Here is a 23,804-nt window from a genome sequence, read left to right on the forward strand (position 1 = left end):
CTTGATGGCATCAATAGATGAAATATTCCCCTTGACGAATAACATGATATCATCCGCGTATAACGTGTGGGAAGGAATTTTCAAGTCACGAGAAGCATTAGTTAACTTAATCTTGCCCGTAGAAACTAGCTGCGACAGACCCCTGCTAAGCACGTCCTCTGCAACACAGAAAAGTAAAGGAGACAAGGGGTCTCCTTGCCTAACCCCCCTTTGACAAGTAAAAAATCCATGGAGCCTACCATTGAAGGAGATGGAGACTTTCGCGGATTGAAGAATGCAGTGGATCCACCTGCAGAATGTGTCATTAAAACCAAATTTTTTCAAGACTTTCAATAAGAAATCCCAACTCAACGTATCGAAAGCCTTGGCAATATCCACTTTCATTGCGACGTTCCCTCCAATCGACTTATTGTGCATAATGTTAGCCACCTCGGAAGTAAGACAAATACACTCCTTAATACTTCTACCATGAATAAAGCCTTTTTGCTCCTTAGAGATAATCTGGGGCAACACTTTAGCTAACCTGTCCGCTAGAATCTTCGTAATAATTTTATGCTTGACATTTTCCATAGCGATAGGCCTGTAGTGGTCGATGCGCTCCGCCTCCTGAGATTTTGGAATAAGGACCACAGTATTGGAATTATAATTCGGAAGAATCCAAGAATCCGTGAAGAATTGCATTGTGGCTTTAATGACATCAAACTTGATCACCTTCCAGTAAGTTTGAAAGAAAAGAGGACCAAATCCGTCCGGACCAGCCGCACTATCAGTTCTCAAGTTGAAGGTGGCGTTGTAAATTTCGTCCTCGGAGGGCAGCATAGTAAGCAAGCTGTTGGTCTGATCTGTAACCAAGTGAGGAATCACGTTTTGAACCAAGTCATTATCCTGCAAAACAGCAACATTGTTAAACAAATCCTTATAATGTTCCACCACATGGGAGGCCAACTGATCTTGATCCGTAATAATAGAATCTCCTATTTTCAAAGAGTGAATAAGCTTGGTTGCATTTTTTATTTTGGTCATTCTGTGAAAAAAATTCGTATTTCTGTCACCCTCGATGTTCCATTGAATCCCGGCCTTTTCTTTCCAAAAGGTTTCCTCAATGTTAAGAGCTTGATCCAAATTACTTTGAGCCACTCTCTCTTTATCGGCTAACAAGTCAGAATGTCCCGAATTCGTAATCTCCTCTTGAATCATTATTAAATCCTGCTCCGCCTTTTGAACCTGATTCTGCACATTCCCAAAAACAGATTTGTTCCATACCTTAAGATTGCTCTTAAGAATTTGAAGCTTTTTAGTCAACACAAACATTGGGCAACCAACAACCTTAGTCTTCCAAGAATCTTCCACCACTTTAATACAATCCTTATGGAGAGTCCACATACGAAGAAATCTGAATTGAGATTTGAAGCTGGCATTCTCACAGTTGAAGTGTAACAGTAAAGGATAATGGTCTGACCTAGTTTTTGGCAAGGTGGAACAAGAGGTTGAAACACAAGCATCCACCCAGTCCTGATTACATATGACTCTGTCCAATCGCTTCTGAGTGTGGCTGGAACCGCTTCTACCATTATTCCAAGTGAAGAAAGCTCCAGAAGTAGGTAAATGCAGCAAGTGATTATTATTGGTCCAATTTGAGAAGTCCTCCATGGGGGCTCGGGCTGGCGCAGAAGAGCCAGAATACTCGTGGGAACCAAGAGTAGTGTTAAAGTCCCCAATGAAACACCAGGGGATCGGGTTACTAGACGAGATATCCTGCAGCTTACTCCAAAGAGACCTCCTAGCAATGTAACAAGTAGAAGCATACACAACAGACATTCCCATAGACTTACCGTTAGCCTTGAAAGTGAAGGAAACTTGTTGGTCATCACCATCCAAACAAGTAGGGTCCAAACTCTTATCGCACAAACACCACAAATTAGGATTAACCTGATTTCTATTATTCATAGCAAAAATCTTAAGATTCAGTCTTCTCAACCAACTTTGAGGAAACAAATCGACATTCATCCACGGCTCCGCAATGAAAACAAATTGAGGCTTATTGTTTAGAATTAACCTCTTTAAATCCAGTTTTGTAGGAGAGTTGGCAATACCTCTCACATTCCAAAAAATACAATTCATAACGGCGAGCTTTGAGCACTACCTGGCCTTGACCTGGTGATGTAATTGCTCCTAGCCGCCTGACTGTGCTGCGCTTTCTTTCTTGACTTGGATTTAACCAATTGAAATCCTTCATCATCTGCTACTGCAACTTGGGTGTTGTCCACCCCTAACCCATTTCTACCAGCTTCTGCTTGTGCAATGTTGGCCCAAGATGAGTCTAAAAAAGCCATGTTCCTATTAATTTCTCCAAGCAACGGGTTTGTATCTGCAACGAACTCCTCGTTACTGTATTGTTCAATGGAATTCTCAGAAGTACCGGAACCATCCTCCGCCACGATGGCCGGTGAGACCTCCTTCAAATTTGTATCCTCGACAGCATTTGTGACAACCACTCCAGCTGCAATCTGGTCATCTGTCTTCACACCTGATTTCTTCGCAGCATCTTTGCCATTATTTGCATTTTCAGTAGCGTCCCTAAGCTCTCCATCTACTTCTAGCCGAACCTCTTTCCCACTCTCCTTCAATGAGACATTGTTGATCTGCACATAAGCTTTTTTGTTGTTCTTCTTGTCTGGATTTCCCTCCACATTTCTCCGTTTGCACTTTTCCAGCCCATGACCAACTTGGCAACAGAAGGAACAGTAATCTGGTAGGTTTTCATATTCAAGCTCCACAAAAAAAGCGTAACCCTTCCTCTCAACCAAGACTTTGTACCGAAGTTCTTGGGATAAATCCAAGTCCACCAATACACGAACATAGTGACCAAATGGTCTCTCAAAGCAACATTTGTTTGAGGCTGAATCGGTGCATAAAGGAATACCAACGCTACTGGCTATAGCAAAAACTATCTTGGGCCTCCAATACTCTTGTGCCAAACCATGAATACGCAACCAAACTTGGGCTGAAGCTTGTTTGAGGAAGTGGGGATTGAAATCCTTTGTCCATGGGAACAATTTGAGGAACCCAGGATTGAGATTCCAAGAAGAAATTGATCTCACCCTTCTAACATCTTCAATGGAAGAGAATGAAAATTCGAAGTAGCCTTTACCCAGTGACGTAACGCCCCATTTTCCAATCGAATTCCAAAGATTAGTCAACTTGTTTTTCAGATTCAACACCGTAAGAGGCGATGAGCCCTTAGGCCAAATGATTCGCCCGTGCAGATTATGTTTACAGGCTTCAATCCCTAGCTGATACTCTTCCTCTGGGATGACGATGGCTAATCTATCACCTTTCACGCAAGGTTTAGGCAGCTGGCTAAGAGGGATGTCACAAACATTGTTAACCGCTTCCACAAAAGATTTAGGTTGTTTAACAGTACCTTCCGAAAGGGGCTCGGGAAGCATCTGTGTTGACTCAGGAAGAGTATTGGTATTGACCGTAGGAGATGGAGAGTAACAAATTTGGGCTTCCGGGAAGAGAGCGAAGTCCATAGTCGCATGCTCCGCTCAATATTGTCGATGATCCTAACTAACTTGATACAGTACATATTACAAGTATTTATTTTATAATGCAGTAGTAAGGATCTTATCTATTTCTCAACCAAAAAAAAAAAATGAAATTATTTATTATTATAGTTTTGGTGTAAATAAAAGATATATTTGTACACATTTCAAAAAACACTGACATTAATTATATATATTAAAATTATAGTAATTGATACCTCCCTTTCTTTTGAAAAACGGAGACGATCCTTACTCATAATTGGATGTATAATATTTAAATTGCTGCTAGTATGGTGTTGCTTTGTGGATCATTACTTGAGAATAAATTGAGGAATGTTTTCTAAACCAGATTGAAGACATATAATGTTAATTGTATGACCCTATTTCAGAGAATCTGTGGACTATTACAGTTATTTTTAGAGGTTTTGAATTGACTATAGAATTTGGTGTGAATTTTTTTTTTAAGATTAGTCATAGCAGTTAAAGTGAATTTTGTCTTTCTATCCTTCGTAGAATTTGGTGTGAATTTGTAATAGTGTGTACAAATAATGATATAGACTATGACTATTTATATATATATATCCCTGATTGGATTTGAGCTTAGACAACTTTGATTATATTTGATATTATTATATTAGATTATATTTGATATTATATATAATATCTCAATAATATATCAATCTCAATAATATATCAATCTCAATAATATCTCAACAAAGATATCTATAAATCAAAGAACATACTGGGATTATGAGTTAGGAATTCATGACTGGTCAATCGTACTCTTTTAGCGAAGTGGAGATGAATGATGCTTATAGGGGACTCAAGTCTTTCGAGAAATATTCTTATAGTTAGATATTGAGATTATATTGTTTCCTCTCTTTGTGGGGGAAGACTACAGGTTTTTGTTCTAATTCTTCCTAATGAAAAGATGTGTCTCTTCTTAGATCTAAGGACGATGATAACTCAAATTGATTTATGTAGCTGAATTAAGCCCTAATAGACAATCAATATTAGTTGTATTTTCTTTTTTATTATGATATTGTATTTATTGTGTTCCTTATATATATATATATATATATATATATATATATATATATATATATATATATATATATATATATATATATATATATATATATATATATATATATATATATATATATATATATATATATATATATATATATATATATATATATATATCATGGTCGATCCAACACATCTCGAGACCTAAAGTAAAATTTAAATTAAATCTTTTTAACATTATAATAACAATTTCGTCAAATTAACATATTTTTATTTAAATTGAAATGAATTTTTTTAGATGAAAAATTATTTATTTAAATTAATAGAATAAAATTTTCTTAATGTTTATTTTTCAAGATAATAAAACTAATCCATTTAGATTCTCTTCTCATATTTTAAAAAAGTAACTTAAAAAAGTATCGTTAAAATTTCTAAAAATAAAAATATTATGCAATAGGTCTTAAAATTGTTTTATATAAAATTCATTTTCAAATTAACAAATACACATTCTAGATATATATTTTTGTTTAATTGTCATAAAAAATAAGTTAAAAATAATTGATTTTTTTCTATACAAACAATTAGATTCTATTAGATAAGTAAAAAAAAAATTCTTAGAATAACTAGTATATTTAATGGTATATTAAATGCGACATAATATTGAGATTCTTGTAAATATAAATACATTATTCTTAAAGTATATGTAATCAAGTTTTACTATCATATAGGAAAACAATTATGCATAGAGATTATTATGTGACTTGATTGATGATTGTATCTCTGAGGTGTTATGGGCCAAGTTGTGTTTATATTCAATAGTATTTTGTGGCCCTTTTTCACTTGGTTTTATGGAAGTTTTATGACAAAACTCTAATTTTAGTGTAGATATTTGAATTGTAGCTTATTCTTGTAAATATTTTGTCGTTTGATAAATTTTAATTCATTTTGTAGGTTTTTTTTTACATGATTGAAGCTTTGGGCACCCTAGGGCAAAAGAACCAGCTTAAGAATGCATTTTGGATGAATTTGTGCAATTAGAAGCTCGCTTAGTGTGTCGTGGCGCACTTAGAGGAAGTTCTGGCATAGACAAACTCGTTTAGCGCCATTTTTCTGGGCTAAGCGAGGTTTGTGGCTGTTTACATTAAATATCTTCGCAACCGCGCTAAGCGTGCCCTGCTTGGACTTGGCGCAGTCTACTTTTCCTAATCCTATAAATAGAGTTTGCCTAGATATTTTGGGGTTAGCTCTTCATTTTCAGATAAAAACACATGAGAAAACTTGATCAACTCATAATCAACAACTTGGAGCATCAATCCTCGATTCTTCAACTTTGATGCTTGTGAATCTTTCTCCTTTCCTTTTCAAGCAAGATACCATGTCAATGGATAGCTAAACTTCTTTTGTATCAAGATTAGATGTAATTAATCTTCACTTGTATGTATTTTCTTTAAGCTTTTGTGTGTGAACAACTTGATAATCAATATAGATGATAATCTTTGCTTTTATTGAATATTTATGGTTTAAAAGATTGTGAGATACATCTTCTGTATCTTGATCTAAGTTTATCATCTATCAAAATCTAAGTCTAGACATGGAGTTAGAATTTAATATTCACTTTTGTATCAGTTCATAATGTTATTTGTGTTTTTTAATAGGTTGAGATATCATCAATTAAATAATACGGTAAAAATCACAATACCGTTTTAGACATAAGCGATATAGATGAGCGATACATGGTTATATTGATTATAAATGAAGTTCACATGCTTGATTAATCAAATACATGTAAAATAGGTTGATGAAATCTAGTCTTGATACGCTCTTTCAAAACATTAATCTTTCTAAACTTTACTCATTACTATAAACTCTTATGAATGTTACTTTTATCCAACCAAAACCAATCGAAACCCCTTACTTAAAACATTATAAACTGTAGAACGATGGTAATATCACTTCAATCCCTGTGGATACGATAAAACAAATACCTACCGTGAAATATTCTCAATAACAGGTCATGGATATGAGATATCAAGTCTTCACATATATATAAATATTAGGAGTTATATTTATACTGAATTGACCCACCATGAGAATAATATATAATATGTTATGTAAGTGTCATAAGTTATTCTCATAATGATAGTGATGTATATCACCGTGATGTAGGAAGGCTGACTGCGCGTATCAAAGAATAAATCGCGCGTTGGAAAATATTATGAAGAAGAAAAACCATACCAGGAAGAGGTTGATCATGGGAATCGACATAAAAACCATGACTATCGAGTGAAAGTTGATATTCGATTATTCTACGAAACGATGGGAGTAAAGAAGATGAGTTTACAAAGTGTATGAACTGTGGCTGAGGCATCCAGTTTACCTTTAAATGCATAATTGATGGGTGAAATTTCTCATTTTTTAGAAGGTACTCACCCTAGAATAACTTTGAATCAGTAAGTGACAAGGAAAAGAGTGCAACACCCGAGATTCCAACCCTGGGAATAAAGGGGCTAGCAGATCTAGCGGTGTACAGCAGGCTAAAACACCAATCCAAAGGCATAATAATCCATATGATAAACCCACTGGAGACACATGTTATCATTGTAATGGAATAAGCCACCTATTTAATGTTTGTCCAATAAGGAGAGTCACTATTGTTGTGGAAGAAAGGGAGGAAGATGGGGAAAGAGAAGATCTTGCACTTAAGAACGATGAATATGTTGATGCTGAGTCTGCAGAGGAAGAATCTAATAAGTAAATTTTGTGTTGCAGAAAATTTTACTATCATCCAAAGACGACAGGCAACACAAGAATTTGTTCAAAACACATTGTTTTATAAAAAAACAAAGTGTGTAATCTGATTGTGGATATTAACAGCACGAAGAATATGGCATTGAAGAAATTGGTATATTATTTGAAGTTGTTCATAAAACCTCATGAGAAGCCATACACCCTCAGTTGGGTAAGGAAGGGCTCTAAAGTTCGAGTAACACTAGCCTGCAGAGTTCTTATCTCCCTCGGAAAACATTACAGAGAAGAGGTACTTTGTGATGTTCTTGATATGGATGTTTATCATATTTTACTTGGTAGACTTTGGCAGTTTGATAATTATATCACTTATTGAGGACGAGATAATATGATGGTGTTTACATGGGGCATACATAAAATTTATATGGCTCCTATTTTGCACTTTGATAAGAATCCAAGAGGAAAAAAATCTAGTTTCTCGGTGATGACGCAGAGTGAAAATGAGTTTGATGAGATTGTAAAAGAAATTGAATGTTTCTGTTCAATGGTGACCAAAGGGATGACGAATGTTGTAAAGAAGGAAACAACGATTCCAAAAGAAGTGCTAGAGATCCTTGAAGGTTTCAAGGATTTGACTATAGAGGAATTGCCAAATGATTTGCCTCCCATGCAAGATATTCAACATCAAATTGACCTCATCTTGGGGTCTAGCTTGCCAAACCTTCCTCACTATCGTATGAGCCCTAAGGAGAATGAGATTTTAAGGGGGCATATTGAAAATTTGTCGAAGAAGGGATTTATTTGTGAGAGCATGAGTTCCTAAGCAATACAAATCCTTTTAGTCCCTAAGAAAGGAAATCAGTGGCGAATGTGTGTTGATAGTCGAGCCATCATTAATATAACTATTAAGTAGAGATGAATGGAAAACAACTTTTAAGAGCAAGGATGGATTGTGGTTGGTGATGCCCTTTGGTTTGTCAAACGCCCCAAGTACCTTCATGCGGTTGATGAATCAGGTTCTGCGCCCATTTACTGGTTCTTTTATAATGGTTTATTTTGACGATATTTTGATTTATAGTAAGACTAATACATAATATTTGCAACATGTTAGGAAAGTGTTGCAAGTCTTATAGGTGAACCAGTTGTACATTAATCTGAAAAAATGTACATTCAGCACCAACAAGTTACTTTTCCTAAACTTTATTGTTGGTGAAGATGGGATTCAGGTTGATGAAGATAAGGTGAGTGCTATAAGGGAGTGGCCTACACTTAGATCTGTGACTAAGGTTCGTAGCTTTTACGGCCTGACCACCTTCTATATGAGGTTTATCAAAGTTTTCAGTACCATCACTGCACCTATTACTGAATGTTTGAAGAAAGGGAAATTCAATTGGGGGTTTGAGCAAGAGTAGACTTTCACACTAATTAAGGAGAAAACTTCCGGATTTTGACAAGGTGTTCCAAGTTAAATGTGATGCTAGTGGAGTGGGAATAGGAGTTGTGTTATCTCAGGAGAAGAAATAATTGGCGAAGACATTTCTTTTTTTTAGAGAACTGCCATTTTTTATGAACTTCTATCTATGCTTTAGGATGTCACTCTTTTCCTAGATAGATATTAATGGACTTCGAAGCATGCTATGGAAGGTTCTTTCTTGGTGGCCTTCACTTACCTTGTTTAGAGGGTTAGTTCAAACTCTTCTGCGTCACCTCTTTTGGAATAGATTTGTATCGAACCCCCTTTTTCGGATCAGTTGGGCTCCTTATAAGATCTCGGTCTTCTTTTGACAAAATTTGAAAGATAGACTTTTGTCAAGAGAGAACCTGACTAGGATATTGATGATTTTTATCCTAGTAGGATTTCTTGTCCATTGTGTGGGTATTTGGTTGAAACAGTTTCGCATCTCTTTGTTACTGTGAAGTTAGAACATATCTCTTTAGATCTCTCTTTCTTTGTATTTGGCCATCAAAGTTAATAATATTAAACGCAAAAATTAAAAAAAAAATTTAAATCTCACATTAAATAAAAATAAAATCTTATCAGGGTTTATAATGATAAAAAATTTCAACTTAAATTTTACACGTTAGTTTTATAAAAATTTACTAGAATAAATATAAAAAAAACTAATAAATAATATTATTTTATTAATTCATAATATGAAATTATAATTTATTAATATGAAATACATAAGTGATTATTATCTTTTTTATTATTATATAATAATAATACATTTTCTATTCAATATTAATAAATACTCTTAGAAAGGATATAATATTAGTTTGGTGGATAAGATGAGAAAGTTAAAGAACAGATTGATACTGATTTTGAGAGTTTATTCTTACTAATTGTCATTAACAATAGTAACATTGACTATTAGAAAGTAAAATTAATACTTTAGATACAAGTGTATAAATTTATTTAGAACTTGTCTCATGTCTATGCCTATAGTCAAGTTTTAAGTTCTAATTATCTTCATTGATAAGTCAACTAATTTTCCCACTAGGGTCTTATAGAAAACACAATCTTAATATAAGTATTGGTTAGTTGCAAAGAAGATATTCATAAGCTGCCAAGAAAACTTGAGCTGGAATATTAATTGAGAACAAATGGTGGATATTTTCAATAGTTTCACTATCAAATAGGATAAGAGAGAATCATAAAAGAAAGTATGGAAACAAAAATATCTAAAATAAGATATAATTGAAGGATGGTGACTTCAAATAAAGCTTCCTATCATATTCAAGTAGTCAAAATCAAATGAATCATGCAAATAACAAATTTTGTAAAGTATGGGATTAGAGTATGAATATAGAAATAATGCATCAAAATTATTCTCATATATATTTTTCATAATTTTTAGATATATTTTACCATTTTCTTATGTTACAACATTAATTCCTAACCATAAAAATAGTATTATTAGAATCTAAACAGTATGATTCAGTTGGCAAAGTTAAATTTGTAAGTAAGGTTTAAGAACTAAATCAATAATAAGATAATTTAATTCAAATTAATTAAATGAATTCGTAATTTTTAAAAGATTGATTTAAACCAAACTAAGTCAATCAAAACCGATCTAAATTAGTTCCAACACTGGTTTTATGAAATTCAAAATTGACTATAAATTGAACCAAACTATAATATTTATTATTTATTTATTTTTCAATTTTTTTTTAAATCAAACTAAAATATAATAAAAAGACTAATAGAATAACTCAATCCATACAAGGAGTGCTAGACTAGGACTCAAAGTATGAAACAAGCAAAGTTAAAAAAGATACTAGCCAAAGCTACAAAATGTGAAGACCACAATGAAATTGATTAATCCACCATTGATAGAAGTCAAGAGTTAAATAGTTGTTCTTCTGCTTTCCACCATTGATTAATCCAACAACTAGTCACTCACAAACCTGAATTAACCTGAGTGCACCCACATAAATAAAGAAATCTTTAATGAAACCGCTTTTAACCAAACCATATCAAAGAGAAAAGATCTATTTCTTGTCGAGTTTGTAGTAAAAAACGGATAAACTTCCTGAAATGTGTAATTTTTATCATGATCTAGCTTCCATTTCCAACTATCATCCTCCACATCAGGGGCGGAGCCAAGGCCCAGCCAGCCCGGGCAGGCGCCCGGGCTCAACCCCTATTTTCTTTGTATTTCTCCCAATTTAATAGTCGATTTTTAGATAAAATCAGGGACAAAATTAGGGGCAAAATTAGTAAAAATAAGGTGTAAAAATTAAAACAGATGAATAATAAATGGTGTAAAGGTTTTTGCCCAGGCTGTCTAAATTTTCTGGCTCCGCCACTGCTCCACATCAATCTGCAAAACAAAATGTTAAACAACAAAAGATAAGACTCATTCACTTGCTCCTCCCCCCAAGATAATAACCTCCTCATACACTTCCATCCATCTTCCCCAACACCCTATCCTAGAGAACACATCTTGACCACCGTCACCAATTTTTATCTACTAAATCAAAAATCCTTCTGAACTAATCCCACAACACACCTCCCTGTATCCACTGATCGGACCAAATTAAAGGTTGGTCTCCACCAACCGGATAAATCAATGACGGCCAAAAAACAGATTGACTAGGGTCACCACCAACCGGTATAACCAGATACAAAAAAGGAATAAATCCAATCTTACAATTCAACACCCCCGATGCCTCCCAAACCAAGACTTATATATATATTTACTCTAATTAATGAGCTTTTACGAAAATTAACCTTTAAACCCGAAATTACCTCAAAGAGCGCAAGAATGGCTCTTAACGCTCTAATAATAGCCCAACTTTTCTCACAAAAAATTAAAGTACCATCAGCAAATTACAAATGGCTAATATTAACTCTCTCCTCCCTTCATACTTTATAATCCAAGAACAACCCCGCTTCAACAATTAAATTAAGCATAATATTCAAACCTTCAGCGCCTATCAGGGAGAGAAAAAGATAAAGAGGATCACCTTGTCAAAACCTTCTTTCTAGGATATTTATCAGTTGGACTCCCATTATCTAGTCCAATGAATCATATGCTTTTTCAAAATCCTTTTTAAACAACACTAACTCCTTCTTGTGTTTACGCACTTCATCTAGTACCTCATTCGCAATAAGGATGCCATCCAAAATTTATCTACTGTGAACGAAAGCCGACTAGGAATCTCAAATGACACTCCCAATAACTCTACGTAATATGTTTACATACACTTTTGCCAAAAAGTTATACAAACACCCTACAAAGAAATTGGACGAAAGACATTGGGGATTCTCCACTTTATGAGTTGTACCGTCCAAAAAAGTACATGTGTGTGTGTTATGTAATACCCCAAATTTTGGAATTATTGAAATTATTTAATTGATTAGAATTTTTTGTACTTATTTAATTATTTAGTAATATTAATTAAATAAATATGGATGATAGGAGTGTGTGACGCTATGGTGGCCGTGTGGGGAGTAATTAAAGGGGACAGAGGTTGATTAAAATATTGGAGTTTATTTTAATAGTTAAAATAATAGTATTTTATTATATTATTTAACTTAAATAGAAAATAAAGAATTTTGGCCAATAGTATAAAATAAGAGAAATATAGGGGAGGAAGGAGTAATAATATTGGTAAGTGATCGGTAAAATAGCAAGTGTACTATTTTGCCTCTGTAGTAATAAAGGGAAAATTCCTCGAATATCGATCTCAAGGACTGCGTGAGATTATAGAGTTAGTCGCACTTCAATTAAACAAAAAGCCTTGGGGTTTTGGTTTTTGTGATTACAAATTAAATTGCAAATAAACTTAAAAAGGTTTAATTGGCCAAATATGAGTAACATGCCAGGGTAGGTGTGTGCATTAACATGTAACAATTCTGAACCCTTATTTCATTAACAAAGTTCAACTTATCAATTACCGGTTCTTAAGGGTATTTGCTCCTAAGTCCTTAGTGGGCAAACTTTTGAACATTGAAATCCTAATCCCAAAGTCCTTCGAAATTAGTGATCAAATCAAATATTATTATAATCAAGAACAATCCGGTTACTATAGGGTATCCCTAGTCCTAGGTGATATCTACTATAATATAATGGTATAAAAACCCTAACAATGGAGGTCTATCCTAATTGTCAGTCATAAATCAATCCAGTTGGTCCGACGAGGAAAGCATTAAAAACCTTATACCATTAAATTGAATGTAAAAGAGAAACATGTTATTGAAATTCAGAATTCAAAATCATCACAAATGTTAATCAGGGACACCCCCCTAGCATTGGGGGGTTTAGCTACTCATATCATCCAAAGAAATTACAAAGATATCAAATAAAGACATTACAATAGAGATGATGAACTTTGATCTTCAATGGCTTCCGCTCATGAGAGTTCTCCGTTCTTCTCCAATTGCATAGGCTTCTTCTCTCAATCCTCCAATTCTTCGTGTGGCAAAAAGATCCCTAATTCATCTTGGAAACCCTCCTAAATAGTGCAGACTCACTTAAGTTGGTTGGAATTTCCAAAAACACCCCTGCAGGCCAACCACTGAACTAAATAATAAAAATCACTGAAATCAGCGTCATCACCCAACACGGGCCGTGTTGTGCAACACGGGCACCCGTGTTGGTCCCCTGTAATATTTATTTTTCAACTTTGGTCCCAGACTTAGCAACACGGGCCGTGTTGAGCAACACGGGCACCCGTGTTGCACCACTGTTTTCCATTCTTTCCACACTTTGTTCCAGCGCTCTTCCTGACACGGCCCGTGTTGAGCAACACGGCCACTCGTGTCAGGCCTCCTGTAGCATGTTTTCTGAACTTCCTCAAAACTTCCGAGTTTAGCACTGCTTTACTCCGATTTCTTCATAAGAACCTGAAAACATTAAAACATACAACCAAAGCATAAAATGACGAATAAAGAAATAAAACACTCAATAACAAAACTTAAACATACTTAAAAACAACGATAAAACTATGTGTGAAAACCACTGATCAAACTCCCCCAAACTTAAACCGTTGCTTGACCTCAAGCGACAATTACAAAAGTTAATGACCTTCAAAGCACACGGTGTTCATACGTGAGATATCTGTCTGTATTGATCAAGAAACAGTTGGTTCGGCATTCACATGACGTGACGAGTTTCGTTACCACATTAAACCTCAAGCTCCCGTTTCGGATACCTCTCCAACTATGCTTTGCACTTAAGTCTCTTTCCGATTTTCCTCCTCTTTCATTCGGACAATCATATTAAGGCACTGCATTTCTTATAATAATCATCACCTGCATGAGATGGATCAAGGCTCCTTATTTTCTTTTCCTGGCACCAAACTAGCAGCATTGGCTACTTTTTATTACCGATGAAATTTTCAAACTTTGCAGTTATATATTGTCCTTTTAGACGACGTTTGGGGATCAATCTCCTTTGGGCTGAATAACCGGGTGAGGGTTACCCAACTTAGCGAGCCGATTGCCTTTTACCGCCTTTTCATCATTTGGTGCCAACTTTATATCTCTTTTTTTTCTCAACCAGCCATCATGCAAGTGAATCCGAATTATGCCAGACTGTATCAATAAACTACTCGAGAAGTACTTCTCAGGAGACAAGTACTATGGTGCAAATCTACACGTTAGACTCGTATCTCTTTCAGGGAACCAAGGGTGCTTACACAAACCTCTTGTCACATTATTCCGCACTTCCTGTCCTCAAACAATCCTCGCTTCATCTCTATATACTATTCCCGATCGCTCTTTAGGATCAAAACTTCTTCAACAAAAATTTAAAATTTCGGTAAAAATTTGGGCAGAATTCACTTTATGGTTTCACATCATACCAATAACATAAAACTAACATAAAAATAAAATGCACAGAGAAGAGCCTCCCCCAAACTTGAACTAAACATTGACCTCAATGTTTCAGAACGAGTTCGAGAGAGGTGACTCACAGAGGGTAATGCACTCTCATGATCACTTCCAAGCTTTCACCAGAGACGTCCTCTTTTATTTCCTGAAAATAAAATAAACAAACAGAGAAATTAATTATTAAAACCGTGGGTTGCCTCCCACGAAGCGCTTCGTTTAACGTCGCATGGCTCGACGGTCCATTACCCTTTATTATGGAGGGTATTTCCTTTTCCAAACCTTGTTGCTTGTCACTTTCGCAACCACTAACTCATGAAGACGAAAAGCATTCACCACTTTTCACTTTAATTTACTTCCCACATTCTTCTTCTTTCCTTGCTCTTTCTCCTCCACCTTCTTCTTGACTTCCTTAGCTTTCTTAAGATTGTTGACAACTACATAAGATGGTTCCACCCGGGAGGCTATGCTTGACATTTTTTCTTGGGGCTGTTTAGACTTCTTGTTCTTTTCCTCACTTTCTGTCATACCATCAGAAGTTTGATCATTCACAACCGCCCTCTGTCTTTTGACTCCTAACATCTTCAACGTTACTTCTTCATCAAAAGATTTCAGCGTCAGCGTTCCTTTTTCAATGTCGAGGTTGCAGCGGCCTGTCGACAAAAATGGCCTCCCAAGAAGGATAGGAGTTTCTTCGTCTTCCGGAATGTCCATGATGTGGAAGTCAACAGGGAATACAAATTTATCAACTTCCACTAGTACATCTTCAGCTACCCCATATGATTTCTTAACGGTGTGATCGGCGAACCTTAACTGGGTCTTACTTTCACTAATCTTTTCCAATTCAAGCTTTTTGAAAATGGACAAAGGCATTAAACTCACACTAGACCCAGAATCGAGGAGTACCTTCTTAAATGCTATATTCTTGATAGTGCATGGTATCGCCACTGCCCCAGGGTCTTTCCTCTTTATTGGGATCTTCCTTGCTGTTGAGACTATACCACACTTTTCCGTTGCAATTTTTGGTTCTCCTCCTAGTGATCTCTTTTTCCCCAACACCTCCTTCATAAATTTCTTGTACAAAGGCATGTGCTCAAGTGCTTCAAAGAATGGTAGATTTACCTCTAACTTTTTGAACAATTTAGTAAACTTCTCAAAGTCTTTCTCTCTTGAACCCTTCTTTGTCACTCTGGAGGGGAAGGGCAGTTTTATCACAGGTTTAGCGTCTTTCTTATTTTTTTCTTCAATTGGTTTAACCGGCGGTACCACAACTTCTGGCTCTTTTGGATTCTCTCTTATTTCCAAATCCACCTCTATTACCATTGGGTCATCTATTTCCTCTTTTTCTTTTTCCTTTTCAGATTCTGCTACTCTCCTACTTCTTGTAGTAACCGCATTAATCTTCTCCTGGTCTTTCGGATTTTTCACAGTTGAGCTCGGAAGGGTACCTTGTGCCTGTAGAGTGAGATGCTGTGCTATCTGCCCCACTTGAACTTCCAGATTTTTAATTGAGGTCGCAGTGTTTCTGTGGTTGTTTCTTGTTTCTTCTTGGAACTGAGAACACTGCCCAGCTAATCTTTCAATTGCCACTTCCCACTCTGCCTTCTGGGTACCTTGTTATTGTTGATCTTTCCAAGCAAAATTTGGATGATTCTTCCACCCTGGATTATAGGTGTTAGAATACGGGTTGTTTTGCCTTAGGAATTTGATTTCTTCAATCTGCTTGGGAGTAGCAAAACAGTACACCGTTTGGTGTGGGCCATTACAGATTTCACAGCTGACAGGTTGAGCTTGTTGAACTTGAGCCACCTGTTGTTTACCTATATTCATAGCCTTCAATTTCTTTTCAACTTCTGCGGCTATCGCATCTTCAACCCGAGTTTTAGAAGTCTCCAGCTTGAGATCAATGATTCCTTCCGGTTTGCTAGCACACCTGTCATACAATTCCAAATGCTCATTTGCAGCTATTGCTTCAATGATTTTGATGATGCCCGAGGCTGTTGTGAAATTTGTCGAGCCTCCAGCTGCTGTATCAATTAACTATTTTGTTTTCATTCTGAGCCCATTGACAAATACTTGCATCTGTTCAGTCTTGTCCATATTATGAGTGGGACATGCTACTAGAATTCTTTTGAATCTTTTGTATGCATCTCCTAAGGGCTCACCCTCCTTCTGCTTGAAATTCAGAATGTCATACCTCTTCCTTATAAATACCGAGGCGGGAAAATACTCATTTAAGAAAGCTTTTTCCATCTCTCCCCATGATGTAATGCTGCCCGCTGGAAGGGAATAAAACCACTCTTCTGCTTCTTCTGCCAAGGTGAATGGAAACATTCTCAGCTTCTTGGCCTCTTCTGTATGACCTTCGATTTTTAAAGTTGTACTCATGGTCAGAAACCTCTGTAAGTGCTTGTTTGCATCTTCATTAACCCTTCCGGTGAAAGGCTTTCTTTCGAGCTGAGTGATGGTGCTTGAGTGCAATTGAAAATTAGGAACATTCACCGGTTGGTTGATAATTGTTTGTCTTCCCCCCGGTGTATTTGCAACTCCATAGTCTCCGAGGAGTCTCTCAGGTGGGGGTGGATTCTCGCCTATAACTTCTTCTTCACTTTCAGAACCTGAATGAACTGTCACAACTTCTTCTTCGGATTCCAGCTTAGCTTGATGAGCTTGTCTGCGCCTTGCGTGAAAAGTCCTTTCAATTTCTGCGTCAAAAAGAAATTCTACTGAGGCCTTGCCTCGCATAAACAGATTAGACAAGTATTAGAATGAGGAACAAAAATAAAATAAAATATATATATATATTTTTTTTTCAGAAAATAAAATTTTAGTCGCAGAGCAACAAAATTCTAATTGAAATAAAACTAAAAACTCTACAATTTTTCGGCAGTCCCCGGAACGGCGCCAAAAACTTGATCGGTAAAATAGCAAGTGTACTATTTTGCCTCTGTAGTAATAAAGGGAAAATTCCCCGAATATCGATCTCAAGGACTGCGTGAGATTATAGAGTTAGTCGCACTTCAATTAAACAAAAAGCCTTGGGGTTTTGGTTTTTGTGATTACAAATTAAATTGCAAATAAACTTAAAAAGGTTTAATTGGCCAAATATGAGTAACATGCCAGGGTAGGTGTGTGCATTAACATGTAACAATTCTGAACCCTTATTTCATTAACAAAGTTCAACTTATCAATTACCGGTTCTTAAGGGTATTTGCTCCTAAGTCCTTAGTGGGCAAACTTTTGAACATTGAAATCCTAATCCCAAAGTCCTTCGAAATTAGTGATCAAATCAAATATTATTATAATCAAGAACAATCCGGTTACTATAGGGTATCCCTAGTCCTAGGTGATATCTACTATAATATAATGGTATAAAAACCCTAACAATGGAGGTCAATCCTAATTGTCAGTCATAAATCAATCCAGTTGGTCCGACGAGGAAAGCATTAAAAACCTTATACCATTAAATTGAATGTAAAAGAGAAACATGTTATTAAAATTCGGAATTCAAAATCATCACAAATGTTAATCAGGGACACCCCCTAGCATTGGGGGGTTTAGCTACTCATATCATCCAAAGAAATTACAAAGATATCAAATAAAGACATTACAATAGAGATGATGAACTTTGATCTTCAATGGCTTCCGCTCATGAGAGTTCTCCGTTCTTCTCCAATTGCATAGGCTTCTTCTCTCAATCCTCCAATTCTTCGTGTGGCAAAAAGATCCCTAATTCATCTTGGAAACCCTCCTAAATAGTGCAGACTCACTTAAGTTGGTTGGAATTTCCAAAAACACCCCTGCAGGCCAACCACTGAACTAAATAATAAAAATCACTGAAATCAGCGTCATCACCCAACACGGGCCGTGTTGTGCAACACGGGCACCCGTGTTGGTCCCCTGTAATATTTATTTTTCAACTTTGGTCCCAGACTTAGCAACACGGGCCGTGTTGAGCAACACGGGCACCCGTGTTGCACCACTGTTTTCCATTCTTTCCACACTTTGTTCCAGCGCTCTTCCTGACACGGCCCGTGTTGAGCAACACGGCCACCCGTGTCAGGCCTCCTGTAGCATGTTTTCTGAACTTCCTCAAAACTTCCGAGTTTAGCACTGCTTTACTCCGATTTCTTCATAAGAACCTGAAAACATTAAAACATACAACCAAAGCATAAAATGACGAATAAAGAAATAAAACACTCAATAACAAAACTTAAACATACTTAAAAACAACGATAAAACTATGTGTGAAAACCACTGATCAGTAAGTGAGCGGTGAAATTATAAGTTGAATTAGATTATCCTAACTTTATAATTTAAAGGATAATCTAGGTTTAGGAAAATTTTGACAATACATAATAAGAATTGTGAGAAAGAGACTAGAGGAAAGAGTGAGAACTTGGAGCTTTGGGTGAGAGGACATCATTTAATCCAATTTAGATTTCTCGCTAGGAATTATGGTAAGGGGGAAGAATAACCTTAATAAAGAGTATATGCATGAGGGGTATAGTAGAGTAGTCCTTAACCTCCAATAGGGTTGGTATGAATGCGTATGTTTGGTTGTGTTATTATATGAATATGAAATTTGGTAACCTATTGATTTTATAATTTGTTTTTAATGATGAAATTTGTGTACTACCATTTACCATGAAACTATGTTATGTATATGTAATGTTGAATTGGAATAATGAACATGAAATTGTATAGTTTAATCCATGAATGTATGATTAAATTATTGTAGTAGATGTATGTGTATATATATATATATGTGTGTGTGTGTGTATGTGTGTGTGTGTGTGTATGGTTGTCTGTTTTGACCAGTATACCATGTCTATAATCGAATTTTGGGGGATAAGGATCCAAAAGTTGGAGCTTGAAGGTGATCAATAGCAAAAAAAACATTGATTTATGCCTTCTGGTTCAAGGTGACGGGTGTCACCAGCATGACGGGTGGACTGTCTGTAGCAACATGCCCTAAAAATAAGCTTTTAGAGTCGCCACCTATTCTACCAAGGCGAATAGGAAACCTTACGCAGTTAAGAGATTCGGGGTAAGTTATTATAATCAGGTCGAGGGAAGGTGTTAGGCACCCTCAACCCTTTCCTATGGCTTTGAATCTAAGGTCAAATTTTATGGCTAAAATATCCAGGATAATAGCTAAAGAAGTGAAAGGGCAAAATTGAGATTTTAAGTGAATTGAGATTTTAGGGAGGGGGCTCGCCTTGGTTATCCAAGTGCCTACGTATCTCCTTAGGGAGAATCAGAGTCAACGTAGTTCGGGCACAGGGTTGTACGCCTTAGAATTTGAATTTGATTTGATATGGTTTGGAGGCTTTTTGAATGGCCTATCGTAGTTTTGAGGTTGATTTGAAAGGCATTTTGAGTTGCCTGATTGAAAAGGATGAAAATCTATAGTTTTGGAGGAGTGTCTTGAATGTTTTAAGTTTTGGGCGTACAACCCTGATTTGATATGTCACCGTTAGATGCGATGATCAATAGATTTGATCATTATAGTTAACGGATTATACGGGGTATTGCTGGTTACTCTGACCGATAGATTCGATCGTCGCGGGCAGCAAATCAAATGTATTTTAAATTTCATATATTTTTTTTATCTCTTGTCTAATGCGACTAATAGATTTAGTCGGGTCGAGAAGAGAATTAATTAAGGGTTTTATCATTTTCATCTCTCGTCGTTGCGACTAATAGATTTAGTCGGGTCGAGGAAAGAATTATTCGAGAATTAGTTAAATTATTAATAAACAATTTAAGTTAATTAAAATTATTTCTCGTCTAATGCGACTAATAGGTATAGTCGGTTCGAGGAGAAAATTAAATTAAATTATCTAAAAAACAAACAATTAAATAATTTAAAGTTTTCAAAATTAATTAAACTTTATTTACAAAACTGCAGGGGGGTGTATATTGTAAGGGTTAGTAATTTGGGATGTGTGGATAGTGAACGGGCTAAGCCCACTAGAGCGCTGAACCTGTTGGGATCCAGTGTGGCGACGTCGCGTGGTTATTGTGCGCTCAGGGTCAATGTGTGGCTAGGATCCGTTTGAATGCTTATCAACGATGTGCATGTGTTAATGGACGAGGGAGTATGCTAGGGAATGCGCACTGGATCATGTCCAGGTGCGCCAACAGATGGCCATAGCTTGGCCACGCGTCGATCATCCAACGGCCAGGGGAGAATTAACCACCAAGACCCAATTTCCACTACTCATTTTTCTGATTCCTTTCTCTCTCTTCGCTTCCCACTCTCTCAACTCTCCCTTTAGTTTCGCCCCTCTCTCCCTAAGAAGCCCAGAAACCACCCTCATCCCCATCGTAAACCACCCTCGACACCACCACACTACCTAGTTTTCCGGTTGATATTCAACCGGAAACTTCAACCTCCAACGAATTCAATCCTAGAAAAGGATATAATCACCAAGTTAAGAACCCTAGACCTAAATCTAAACCAAGATTTCCAGAAAATCTAACAAGATGAATTTGATTGCATGCAAACAACAATACGATGCTTAAGCTAAGTAATTCGGTTTTGATACCTTATGCCTTGAATTTCAGGAACGTGTGAGCTCCAAACCGTATTCTAATCTCTCCTTCCTTCTTCTGTTTGCAGGTATCGATCGGAGGTTCAAAACCTCCAGGGATTTGTGTTCGAGCGGCGCCTCAACTTTTTTCCAGAAAATTCTCCTCTTTCTGATTTCTTTTAGGCTTATATAGTTAGGGTTTAGATCTATTTTAAGTTAGAATAGATTTTAGATTCAATTAGTTTTTAGGATCTGATTTGATTCAAACAGGAAATTAGAGATTTAAGTTAGAGACTGATTCTAATTGTAATTGATTTGCAATTTTTAATAAAATTAGATTTGATTTTGTGTTATATTATTTGATTCGATTTCGTTTGCTTTTGGATTCGATTACAACTTTGCTGCAGATTCATTAGCTTGGGCCTGAGTGTTGATTGAAGCTAGGGTTTGTGATGGGTGTTGGCTGCGGCGCAGGTGGAGGGATGTGGGAGACGATGAACAGGACTCGGGTCAACTTGACCCGGTCCATTGACCCACACGTGGCCCCAAAAAACCTTGATCCATGGCCCAAGTCTGTTTAACTGATCCGGCCCATTTACTTAATAATAAATATACATAACAAACCTCATATTAATAATAATCCTGATGATATTAATAATAAAAATAGTAATTGATAATAGGTAATTAACAATACTCCTAATAATTAGCCCATTACTAATGATAAAAATATACCTAATTAAAATCACTATAAAATTCTAAGACGAACAATTAATTGCAAATTAGATTAATAAAGTTAATAATAATACTGGTTAACAATATTAATTCTAATATATTAATAATTACATTAATATTAACAATCACAATAATTGACAATCTCATCATTAATAGTAGAAATAATAATACTAACGCTAATAGTTAATAATAATAATAATATTATTTGTAAAAAAAAGAAGATTAAACGATGAGGAACAAATGGGCCCAAAACAAATTGGATCTCAAATGTTTGCTATTCACACCTTAATTTTATTTTAAACAATTTATAAGGGAATTTTATAAGAGATCGAGTTTAATAATAGATATATTAAACCCTATGGCTCTTAATTTTTAACACCCTTAATAAGTTAAAAGATGCGAATTGTATCGGGTAAATTTTGGGGTATGACAGCTGCCCCTATTTAATTATCTTGGATTGAATGGCGTGAGAATACGCAGGTCTCACGTTTTTCGAATCGAAGAGTTATTAAATAATGGAAGACCCCTGAATTTACCTTGTGCTTGAGTGCGAGAAAAGATAATCGCCTTGCTAAAGTCTGAGACTTACATAACGAGGACCTGCAGTCCGTGAACCCCACTTACTATAGGTCTAGTAAGTTTCCGCAGTTTGTATAACCCAAAAGGATTGGTCGCTATAATTCTAGCACTCTCGCCTGCATTAATAGGAGTCACTTGCCTTGGCTCAGACAAGTTTACCTGTATAGAGGATTGTTTTGTAAATGCGTATGCATATTACCCTGTTGTTTGATACGATGCAAATGTATGCAGGTTCACATATGTAAATGTTGCGTGTATGCAAATGAGTATGTATGTATGATAACTCCAACGCCTTATCTCCTTATTCACCCATTGAATTTGTTTAACCCCTTCGAACTGTTTGCGAATCCTGATTTGGATTATATTTGAAGAGAGATGAAGTAATGCCCTACATAAGATTACCTGAAGAGGTTCCTGAACAGGGTAGATCATTGACATATGTGAGGGAGATTAGGCTTCAAACAAAGCTCGGGAAGAATTGTCTTAGAGAAGACTGACTGAGGAAACTCTTTGAAAGAGCAAGATATGTCTTTAGAAAAGATTGGATAAATTTTTGAAGAATATTACCTAAAGAAGTTGAGATATGTCTTAAACAAGACTAAACTAGAAAGGTTCCTAAAAAGATATGAAACGTCTTAAACAAGATTACCTAGAAAGGCTCCTAAAAAAGACATGAAACGTCTTAAACAAGATTACCTCGAAAGGCTCCTAAAAAGGATATGAAACGTCTTAAACAAGATTACCTAGAAAGGCTCCTAAAAAAGATATGAAACGTCTTAAACAAGATTACCTAGAAAGGCTCCTAAAAAAGACATGAAACGTCTTAAACAAGATTACCTAGAAAGGCTCCTAAAGAAGATATGAAACGTCTTAAACAAGATTACCTAGAAAGGCTCATAAAGAAGATATGAAACGTCTTAAACAAGATTACCTAGAAAGGCTCCTAAAGAAGATATGAAACGTCTTAAACAAGATTACCTAGAAAGGCTCCTAAAGAAGATATGAAACGTCTTAAACAAGATTACCTAGAAAGGCTCCTAAAAAGGATATGATACGTCTTACATAAGACTATAAGGTTAACTTGGATATGTCTCAAACAAGACTGACCTAAAAAGGCTCCTGGAGAGGATAAGGAGGGTCTTAGAGAGGACTACTTAGAAAGGTTGATAATTGTTTTGGAAAAGCCTACCTAGAAAGGTACGAAATTATTTGATTGCTTCTGGTTTGCCTTTGAAGAAAGACTTGGCATGAAGTATCAGAACTGTATCTGTGAGCGTTAACATTAAATCGTTGATA

General features: G+C 35.9%; 1 protein-coding gene across 1 annotated transcript; it reads left to right on the forward strand.

Moving 5' to 3' along the window:
* The first annotated feature begins 7,746 nt into the window (after positions 1-7,746).
* LOC131596809 (uncharacterized) lies at positions 7,747-8,734 on the forward strand. The gene is made up of 2 exons (XM_058869547.1): positions 7,747-8,125; positions 8,538-8,734. The coding sequence occupies exons 1-2, from the start codon at positions 7,747-7,749 to the stop codon at positions 8,732-8,734; spliced, it is 576 nt and encodes a 191-aa protein (XP_058725530.1).
* The last annotated feature ends 15,070 nt before the right edge of the window (positions 8,735-23,804 follow it).

This window comes from Vicia villosa, linkage group LG4 (genome assembly GCF_029867415.1).
Source record: "Vicia villosa cultivar HV-30 ecotype Madison, WI linkage group LG4, Vvil1.0, whole genome shotgun sequence".
In the NCBI taxonomy this organism is placed as follows: domain Eukaryota; kingdom Viridiplantae; phylum Streptophyta; class Magnoliopsida; order Fabales; family Fabaceae; genus Vicia; species Vicia villosa.

Excerpts from the sequence above, each read along its gene's own strand:
- LOC131596809 (XM_058869547.1), top strand. The coding sequence starts at position 7,747 with ATGGCTCCTATTTTGCACTTTGATAAGAATCCAAGAGGAAAAAAATCT. Across the intron at positions 8,126-8,537 it reads GTCGAAGAAGGGATTTATTT|ATGGGATTCAGGTTGATGAA; the intron begins GTGAGAGCATGA and ends TTGTTGGTGAAG.